General features: G+C 39.0%; 1 protein-coding gene and 1 pseudogene across 2 annotated transcripts; one reads left to right on the top strand and one right to left on the bottom strand.

The window, feature by feature from the left end:
* The first annotated feature begins 408 nt into the window (after window positions 1-408).
* Window positions 409-3,345, top strand: LOC120156835 (annotated as a pseudogene).
* Window positions 3,346-5,065: 1,720 nt separating this feature from the next.
* On the bottom strand, window positions 5,066-9,463 carry LOC120156823. Of its 2 annotated transcripts, XM_039168082.1 has the most exons (7): window positions 9,239-9,463; window positions 6,564-8,636; window positions 6,422-6,473; window positions 6,036-6,184; window positions 5,553-5,639; window positions 5,320-5,448; window positions 5,066-5,233 (listed from the first exon to the last, which is right to left on the bottom strand). In XM_039168082.1, the coding sequence occupies exons 1-7, from the start codon at window positions 9,308-9,310 to the stop codon at window positions 5,135-5,137; spliced, it is 2,661 nt and encodes an 886-aa protein (XP_039024013.1). In that variant the 5' UTR covers window positions 9,311-9,463; the 3' UTR covers window positions 5,066-5,134. The 2 variants fall into 2 exon arrangements, 1 of the variants encoding a protein (XP_039024013.1); XR_005519089.1 differs by lacking the exons at window positions 5,066-5,233; window positions 5,320-5,448; window positions 6,422-6,473.
* Between the last annotated feature and the right edge of the window lie 662 nt (window positions 9,464-10,125).

Genomic DNA, 10,125 nt, shown 5'->3' with positions numbered 1-10,125 from the left:
TATTTATAGGGAGGGATTGGGGTATGAAACGTCGGGTTAGTTGGGTAGTTATACCCACGCTCCTTGCTGACGCGTGGCAGATTCTGGGGTAAGACGCGGCCCCTGCACCGCGCTATACCCATGTACACACATATATACCATGTCAGCATAAGGCGCGCTTCAGGGGGCGTCTTATTCCACGTGACACTAAATCAACGTAAAGCGCGTTGTAGGAACTGCGTGTTTCTTCAAAGGTTGTTAGATCGAGAAATATAATCTGAACGGTGTCTGATCGAGAAATATATTATTCAACGATGATATATCGAGAAAATCGACTCCATACTCTCTCTCTCTCTCTAAAAAAAATTATCCTAAAACGAACATTAAACAATTCACCCAACAAAATCAAAACTATTCCTCAAACAGCAGGAAAAAGAAAAAGAAAAAGAAAAAAAAATCTGTTTTTGTGGGATTTCCTTTGTTGTTGCCCACATACTCTCGTCGTCGTCATCTTCTGAACTAGGAAAAATCAGGTAAAAAAAATCATCTTCATCATCAGCTCTTCCCTTTCTTCCCCTTTACTTAGTTCCCTCACTTCCCAAATCCAATCGAAGTTTGAAACTTTATAATTAAACCAAACTGAAACATATTTTGAAACGACCCCTCTAATGAGCAATTATTGTTAATATTCCTGCCTCAATCTTTTCTAATTTATATAAAGCAAAAAAAACCCATCTTTTTTCCTCTCTTTTTTGGTCCCTCATTTCGAAGCTTTTTGCTTAGGGTGATTGGCTTTGGCTAGCATTTCCGTTTTCAGAGAAAAGAGGGGGGGAAATTGAGGGTTGAAGGAAATGGCGACGAGAGGGAATAGATCGGAGAAGGTGAAGAGGATTTTTCAGAAATTCGACAACGACCGTGATGGGGGTCTCAACAGGGTCGAAATGGCAGCGTTGGTTGTCGCCGTTAATCCCAGGGTCAAATTCAGCGACGAACAAATCAATGCTATCCTCGACGAAGTCTTCCGGACCTACGGGGAGTTCATCGAAGGCGAAAGGGGGTTAACTTACGATGGGTTGTTGAGAACTTACGACGACGGAGCCGGTGACGTCGACCGTGACTTCGACACGCTGGGTCTCGAGCTCAATCCCGACGAGACGAAAGGCGCCTCGATCGTTTCCGAGGCGTCTTCGTCGATTGCGGATTAGAGAGTAACGGAGTCGCAGAGGAAGCAACGGACGGCGGCGTGGGCGGTGTCCCCGCACCACGATATAGTTTTCGACGACACGTGGAAGCTCGTCGATGAGTTGGAGATTCTGTTGAAGAGATTGAAATCAAGGCAAGCTAAAGATAAGAAATTTAAAAACGACAACTTTGATGCGTATTCGGATGCCGGTTGGTCAAGGGAATTAGGACCCTCTTCAGAGATCTCGGAGAAAAGGGTATATTGGGAAGAATCAGGACCTGATTATGCCATTTTTGTCAAAGAATTGGGAGCTTTAAGAATCAGAGCAGATGGAGCAAGGTCAAGAGAAGAAGCATTTGATGGACAAATGGCCATTGGAAGGGTATTGTATGAGCACCAATTGTCTAAAGAAGCTTTGGTTAGTTTCAAAAGGTCTTGTGAATTGCAGCCAACTGATGTGAGGCCACATTTTAGAGCTGCTAATTGTTTGTATTTGTTGGGAAAATGTAAAGAAGCTAAAGATGAGTTTTTGTTGGCCCTGGAATCAGCCGAGGCGGGTGGAAATCAATGGGGTTATTTGCTTCCTCAAATTCATGTCAATCTTGGGATTGCTCTTGAAGGAGAAGGTATGGTTTTAAGTGCTTGTGAGTACTATAGAGAGGCTGCTATTCTTTGCCCTACACATTTTAGAGCTCTGAAACTTTTGGGCAGTGCTCTTTTCGGGATTGGGGAATATAGGGCAGCTGCTAAGGCTTTAGAGGAGGCTATTTTCATGAAACCGGATTATGCAGATGCACATTGTGATTTGGCATCGGCTTTGCATGCCCTCGGTGAGGATGAGAGGGCCATTGAGGTTTTCCAGAAAGCTATTGATTTGAATCCAGGCCATGTTGATGCTTTGTATAATCTTGGTGGTCTTTACATGGACTTGGGTAGGTTTCAGAGAGCTTCCGAGATGTACACTAGGGTTTTAGCGGTGTGGCCGAACCATTGGCGGGCACAGCTCAACAAGGCTGTCTTTTTTTTCGGGCTGGAGAAACTGAAGAAGCTAAGAAAGCTTTAAAGGAGGCTTTCAAAATGACGAATAGGGTTGAGTTGCATGATGCCATTTACCATATGAAACAGTTGCAGAAGAAGAAGGTAAAGAGTAATGGTGGTGCCAATGGAGAAGGGGTTTTTGTTGTAGTGGAGCAGTCGAAATTCAAGACGGTGGGTGAGAAGACTACACTGAGGGAGGATTTAGGAAATGCTATTCGGATTAGGGCTTTCCAGAGAATTACTAGATTGAGCCGGTGCGACGTAGATCTTTTGAAGAAGGAAATGAGTGAAACTGATGTGTCAGTCTCTTACACTGGTGGTGGAGCTCCTCAGAAATCCATTCGCAAGCCTAATTTGGAAGAAAGTCTACGCAGATTACTTCGTTTTCTAAAACCAAAAACCTTTCAAGGTGCTGTCAAAGCTATAAATGAGAGAATCCTCTCTGTCTTGGATGAATCAGGATCAAGCAGGGGGGACTTGGGCATGTTTTATGCTGTTCTTGCCCCCATCTGTAATGGACCTCCAGATAAACGAAAAAGGATCGCCTTTGATGCACTCTTATGGCGACCAGAAAACGAAGGTGGCTTCCAGATTAGAAAGATGGAAGCTGTACGGTACATCAAACTTTTGAGGGCTATTTATGTTCCTTCCCGTGGAATTAGTGAAATGCTGGAAATTCACGGAGAAATGGATTCCTTGATGGTATCTTTCAGTGAATTTCTCGCCATGTTCGATGGTCCAGATTGGGGATTTGGTATCATGTCCACTCTGTTGAAGTTAGAAACTGGAGATAGGAATCGTCATGGACGCCAGGTTTGCTCAGTTTGCCGTTACCCAGTCATTGGTTCTCGGTTCAAGGAAGTGAACTCTCTTTTCAGTCTATGTAACCAATGCTACAGTGAGGGCAAAGTTCCCCCTAGTTTTAAACAGGATGAATATAAATTCAAAGAGTACGGAAGTGAAGCCGAAGCCATGAAAGATAAGTGCATGTGCTTTACTTTGCAATCCCACAAAGCTCCATAACTAGTCGGTCTTTTTTGCTAATCTTGTACCATTCCATTGTGTTGTTTTAGTCACCCAGTGTGCATTGTGCAATATATATATAGTTCATCAAACGTGTTGAGTGAGAGCATCATGCTCGTGTACAATAAACCGTTTCCGAGCGATGTCTCTGATGTATCCCGGTGAAAAAGAGAGAAGAATTCGAGATGATGTATATACTTTCACTGTATCATCATCTTTTGCTTTTGTTTCTGGAAATGTTGAATTTGTTTGAAGATATATTCATAGTTGAATGGAGAAACAAATGTTTATTCTTTTTAATTATATAGTTATTGCATACTTGATGGATCTTGGCAGGTTATTGCAGGCTCAGCAATTTAAAACAGTTGCAATGTTTTATCTTTTTAAGAAAGAAATCATATACTTCAATCATACATAAGAGGTTGCACATGTCGAAATTCGAGTTCCGGAACTGCTTAGAAGCTGAATGCATCGATCAACTTTGCTAAACCTTACTTTCTCATTATTGGTATAAGTTGCTGGTAGGGGAGTAAATGAACTGGACGTGAACGAATAGGGATTCGTGTTTGTTTATTTATTTTTTTAAAGGTGTTAATGCTCGGTTCTTTTAAAGTGCTCGTGTTTGGTTCGTTTAGTGTTTGTAAATATATTCATTTAATGTTTGAGAATATATTCGTTTATATATTCGCTAACATGTTTGTTTAATGTTCGTGAACATATTCATTCATATATTCAAAAAATGATGAAATTATGTCATTAATCCTTAAGCTCCAAAGACTTCATGGTTTGAATTCCAAGGTTCACTTTATGTTCAATTTAGCCCTCACCTTCACTAATATTAAAAGAAAAGAAAAAGAGAACCAGATAAAAGAGCCAATAAAAGAGTTTGTTCATGAACATAAACGAATCGAAAACACACTTATTCTTGTTCATTCGTATTTTAAACAAACATAAAAAATTTATTTATACTTATTTATTTAATTTAATAAACGAACATTATTCGACCAATTCATCGAACCATATGTTCATTTAACCCCTAATTACTAGTGAGTACTAAAACGAAGAATAACAATAATTGCATATAGTGCTGCTAAGTGTGCTCTAAGATTATGGGCCATAATCTGAGTTGGTAACTACATCAGGTGCTTCCCAAGTGGCAGCATCAGATTTTCAATCTCTTGGTTTCTTTTACTAAGATGGTGGGGACTACTCCAGGTTGTCAAAGTTGCCTGGTTGGTCGGCACCATTATTAGCTGTATTATACAGGTTACATGCTACATCAGGTGCTTCCCAAGTGGCAGCATCAGATTTTCAATCTCTTGGTTTCTTTTACTAAGATGGTGGGGACTACTCCAGGTTGTCAAAGTTGCCTGGTTGGTCGGCACCATTATTAGCTGTATTATACAGGTTACATGCTACATCAGGTGCTTCCCAAGTGGCAGCATCAGATTTTCAATCTCTTGGTTTCTTTTACTAAGATGGTGGGGACTACTCCAGGTTGTCAAAGTTGCCTGGTTGGTCGGCACCATTATTAGCTGTATTATACAGGTTACATGCTTGACCTGTCTACATTTACAGGTTATTTGGATATATCCAAGCATATTTCTAAGAAAGTAATTGCATTTTTTGGTTTGTTTCAGGGTTTTTCTTTTCTCAAAAACTAAATGTTTGGTTCCAGCTTTTTATCATTACCTAGGAAATTTGTGTCGAATTGGTTCCAGCTTCTTTTACCAGATTAAACTTTACAAGTGAACCATATTCCAGTAGCTTATCAATTTGCCGAAGCAAAGGATTGCTTTCTGCGTAAAAGAGATTATTGAATTTCTCAATTGGTTACAATTTCTTTTGCTTGTCAAACTTGGTTTTAATCACACAAGGTTTTGCATTGGGAGAAGCCAGCCAGCCAATTCATCATCTCCAACATGGGGCTCCCGAGTTCCTCAGCTTACCATTTAAATACTGCTTCACGCATGTTTGGTTTGTCTCGAAGATGAACGGCATTCCCCTTATCTGCAAAATCACCATTTACAGCAGGTCAAGACAAATGTCCATTACCATATAATATTATATCAATGAAAAACAAACCAAAACAGCACCTCAATCAAACAACTGGAACCAAGGCCCATGCTCTGTCCTGTAGCTACTTCCTTGCTATTTATCGATACCCAACACTTGCCAAGATTTTTAAGATTAAATGATCCATCTTCTTCCATCTTGATAATTGCCTAAAATACATGAGAGGAACCCTAGAATTAGACCAACACTTTAAGGGTTATATATAACTATCTCTACCAACTATGGCTTCCATATATATCATGGCATATTGTACCTGCCGCCTTGACACTTTATTAGCACACCCTTCACTTCCCAAGTCGATGTCAACAACAAAATCTTCTGTCGTTCTACCGAGTAAAATCTACACAAACAAAATTGTAAAGTACAGAATCAGTTTTCACCTACTTACCTAGGAAGAAAAAAAAACCAAAACTGCCACTGGCTTCAGATAGCAAGCTACAAAAATGAAACCAAGAAATTTAGGTGAAGTTGTGCGTGTGTAAAATATTAGTAAGTTCATGATTCCCATTAAGCCTATACAAAACCAATGCAGATGGTTCCTAGGGCAATATAGTTTCATATCCATGAACAATTATTCATGTGCCGATAAGCAATCCACAAAGCAAAGCCTTCTTATTGGACTTAGTTTTACTTCAGCAAAATATTGTTCGAATCATAAAGGCAACAGTGAGTAGAACGGTAAAAGGTACGCATATGGTAGAAAAACTTAAAAGAAAACTTCTTAATCATAGAATACCTCAGGTTTCTTAATATAATGTTTGGAATAGCGGCCATATAAAACGGCAAAAGCACCATGGGATGCAATTGCCCTTTGCATGTAAGAATGAGAAGCCTGCTCCAGCCTTATAATTGCTCTTTTCATATTCTCGTGCAGGTATCTCGCAACTGCACAGAAAGTAAAAATTATCTACCAAATTTCTAGATGATTCCAGATTCAAATACATAAAGATAAAATTTAAACCCACAAGAGGAGACAGAAGAAATGAACAAAAATTTTAAAAACATTTCTCCTTATATTATAGATGGATATATTAAATCAGTACTGCAGATGTTACCAAACTACAAACAGAAAAATGACAGATACAAGTTTGCCATTTAAAATTTATTGGGTCGACATACTACCTTCCCGATCACATAAATCTTGGTCATCTGGATCCAAATCCATACCAAGGATCTGTTCATAATGCACAAAACAACAGAAATAAATGCAGTCATTAATGATGACTATATTGAGAGTGACAATCAGTCGTAGTTTAAGACATACCATTGCCTCGATATCTGAGAAATAAGGAACATCATCATCACTTTCAATCACTAACTCTTCTAGATCTAGAGGTGGATGATCAACAACTGGTTCTGCAGATATAATATCCCTGGATCCCACCTCTGCACTTGAAGCTTGTTGAACTTTAACTTTTTCATGAGCATCCACCTCTTGTTTAACGGCAAAAGAATTCACCAGTGAATAACTACTATTGCGGTTATCAGAACAAAGACCTGGTTTCTCTCGTAAAGAATCAGAAGTACAATGACTCAAATGCTTTCCTGGTACAATATTTTCACTCTTCGGCAGTGTCAGGTGGGGAGTGCCTTCGCTAATAATTTTGGAACTAATTTGAGCAGAACCACTGGCCAGAAAACCATCAGTTTTAGGTGCTACACACGAGGAATACTGACATTTAACTCTGCAATCACCAACTGGAAGGAGTTGACCCATTTCTGGTTTCATCTGTAATTCTTTCATTTGAGAAGATCCAATAGATTGTCCTGGATCTCTTTGATCTCTCTGAACCAGGAGGGGACCTCCATCACTAGTTTTCTGAACCCCAGGAAAATCTTTTGCACATGCAGCAGATAGTGGATTGTCAGCTTCTTTGAAAATGTGTTGTGTCGAGGAAACGACTGATGGGCACGGCTGTTTGGAGAAGACAGCACCTTCATTGCATGGGATTTCTGGGTCCTCGGTATTTAAGGTGCAACAAATGACACCGTTAGTCCGCTCAGGGAACTGGCTATTTGAAGTTAACACAGAAGAAAGCATTGGTACCTCTGAATCAAAGGGCACCAGGCCATCTGCTATGCAAGATCCTGCAACGCCATCCAATTCTCCAAGATGTGAACAAGATACGTTTGCAAGATTATCTTGTGTTTCTGATTCCATAGCTTCAGTTACATCCATCATTTGATCTTGAACACAGTTATTAGGTGAACTTGCCAAAAATGAGTTCAGACCATCAAAGTAAGACTTATCAATCACATCTTTCACAACAACATCCATGAAAAAGGGTTCATCATTCATAAGGGTATTGGTTATTTCCACCAAATAACCTTCCGTATCAGCTGTGTGATTTTCCACTTCCTCACTAGGTATGTCTGGTTCCAACTTGGGACCTGTAGAAACAGCATCATGTCCTGATGAACGATCACTCTTAGCAACGATGCCACTAGAAAGTGCATATATATCTCCTCCCTGAAGGTCTCTTCCCCCATGACCATCAGCAGGAATAGAAGATGCAGACAAGCCTTCATCAGTTCCCCAGATTGACAACTCACAATCCATTGGTGAATTGAAGACCTGGTTGCCTTCAAACTCAGAGCAGATATTATCTGGATCGTTGTTAATTTGATCAAATGTAGATGAAGGTTTTATCATTAAACCATTAGCATCAAACAAGCCATTCACAGGCAATCCCTTGGATTCATGCAATTCCTCAATGCCACATCCACTCTCTAGAAAAAACTGATCCTCTCCGAGCATATGGGGAATGTCCTCATGTATATTAACTTGCTCTGCAGGAAAACCACAATCATCTTGATTACAATTAGTAGTCTGAAAGCCATCTGTTGTGCACTCATCCATCGCTGCAGCTCCATCATCAGCTAACATTTGCGGAAAAGAACAATTCATTATATTCATGTTTGCTTCTTCAACTCCAAAATGATCTGAAATTGGATTGCCAAACATGCAATTTACAGGTAGAGGCTCATCTTCAATCCCGACGTAGTTGCCATCATTAGGTGCGATAAGGAAACTGAGATCCGTTGAGTTAAAAGGCTCATTCCGAATTTTTTTGCGCAATGCACAGTACCGGCTACGCACACTCTCAGACTTTCTCTTCCCAAACAAATTTTTGCTATCTTTTGAATTTCCAATCCTGTCAAATTTCGGAGGCAGTGAAGGAGCAGAACGTTCAAACTCAAGAATGCGAGAAGACGCCTCCTCGGAAACAACAGGATCATAAAGGAGAGAATGCCATCGATCTTGCAGTTCTTTAATGGTGATTTTTCTTGAGAACTGCACTGCACCCTTAGCAAGAGATTCCAAAGAAGCACCAGCCTGAAAATAGATACAAATAAATAGAACAAAGAAAGGATTTCGTAAAACAGAAACATAATTCAAAAAGACCATAAACAACAAAACAGAAACTGAATTAGAGCAATGGGATAACACTTTGCAAATGAACACTTCGGCATAGCACAAACTATGTTAATTAGGACGCTTTCTACATGACATTCCCACAAGCAGTCCCATCTATAGCCAGATTTCGGCTTTTTGGAACCCTTTACTTTATAAATACAAGTATCTTTCAACTCTTTTAGTGACAACCGCCTTATATAGCAATGCAATAAACCCAGAATTTCAAAACCAGAACACTGACAATGCCATAAATCGACAACAGTCTAAAAGAAACGCAAAATAAACTCTCAGCTCCAACAAATATAGCAAGAAGATATTAGGAAAAAGAAAGAACATCATTATTCAGCGACTGAAAATATTAAAAGAAAACTGAATTTGGGCAGGAGTATACAGTTACTTGCAAGTTGACAACAAACACAAACAGAAGTGAAGTCGAATTTGACAAGAAGCATGAAAAAGACCCAATCTTTCTTTTTTTATTTTTCTTCGAAACCAAACAAGGAAGAGAAAAAACCAATTACCTCAATGGCGTTCTTCAACAAAAGGTCATCTTCAGGTATCCAATTAGAAACGATTGGAGCCAGAGCCCCCATCTATTATTTGGAGCAGAATCAACCAACAGCCGCCTTTAAAAAAAAACCCTTCCTTTACTACTTTCTCCTCCCAATATTTCACTCTCGGAAGCGTCGGATTGGGCTTCCACGGATTTGAAACATGAAAACGAAAAGCAAAGAACGAAAAAGGTGGGGGTTTTAACAGGAAACCTAAAGCTGAAACACTAGAGTATGAAAACCCAAGGCATAATGCTTTATTTGGCCCCTCAAACTTTTAAACAATAAAATTTTAGCCATTCTAATTTTTTTCTCACCTTTTTCCTTTACTCAAGTTAACAATTTTGTCTTTTTTTACAAACAAAACAAATAACTTAAAATTTAAAAATATTTACTTAAAAGCTTAGTAGTTCATTTTCGTTCTATCCTATTTACCTTGTAACGGTGTACACAGATGCAATTGACTATTTGGAATGAGTAAAAGGTGATTAGCCTATACTTGACCTTAAAAGATTTAAATAATTAGATTTGATGGTGTGGGGTTTTACTGAACAAATTATTATTATTTTTGGATTAACTTAAGTTGATTACAAAATAGTATAGGTTCTAAATAATTTTAATATTTTAACAATGAACGCTCAATCATCTCTCTACCATCATTGATTCATGAATCCCAAATTTAAAAATAACAATAATATTTACCGTACAAATTATATTTGATGATTCCACCCATTTTCAATCAAATCGTAGTCTGTGGCCAGCCCAAACAAAAGTAAATGAGAAAAAAAAAAGGCTTTTGGTTATTGGCATTATGGTCAATTCCTCAGCTGACTGTTTTGCCTGTTGGTTGCGGCGCA

This window comes from Hibiscus syriacus, unplaced genomic scaffold (assembly GCF_006381635.1).
Source record: "Hibiscus syriacus cultivar Baekdansim isolate YM2019G1 unplaced genomic scaffold, ASM638163v2 tig00002840_pilon, whole genome shotgun sequence".
Taxonomy (NCBI): Eukaryota; Viridiplantae; Streptophyta; class Magnoliopsida; order Malvales; family Malvaceae; genus Hibiscus; species Hibiscus syriacus.
The sequence above is the reverse complement of the archived record's forward strand: the minus strand, read 5'-3'. Positions and strand labels throughout refer to the sequence as shown.

What these genes read in the sequence shown, in the direction of transcription:
- LOC120156823 (XM_039168082.1), bottom strand. Translation starts at nt 9,310, where the DNA reads ATGGGGGCTCTGGCTCCAATCGTTTCTAATTGGATACCTGAAGATGAC. An exon ending in TCTCAGATATCGAGGCAATG is followed by an intron (nt 6,474 to 6,563) that starts GTATGTCTTAAA and finishes CATTATGAACAG; the next exon opens with ATCCTTGGTATGGATTTGGA. An exon ending in ATTATATTAAGAAACCTGAG is followed by an intron (nt 5,640 to 6,035) that starts GTATTCTATGAT and finishes TTGTTTGTGTAG; the next exon opens with ATTTTACTCGGTAGAACGAC.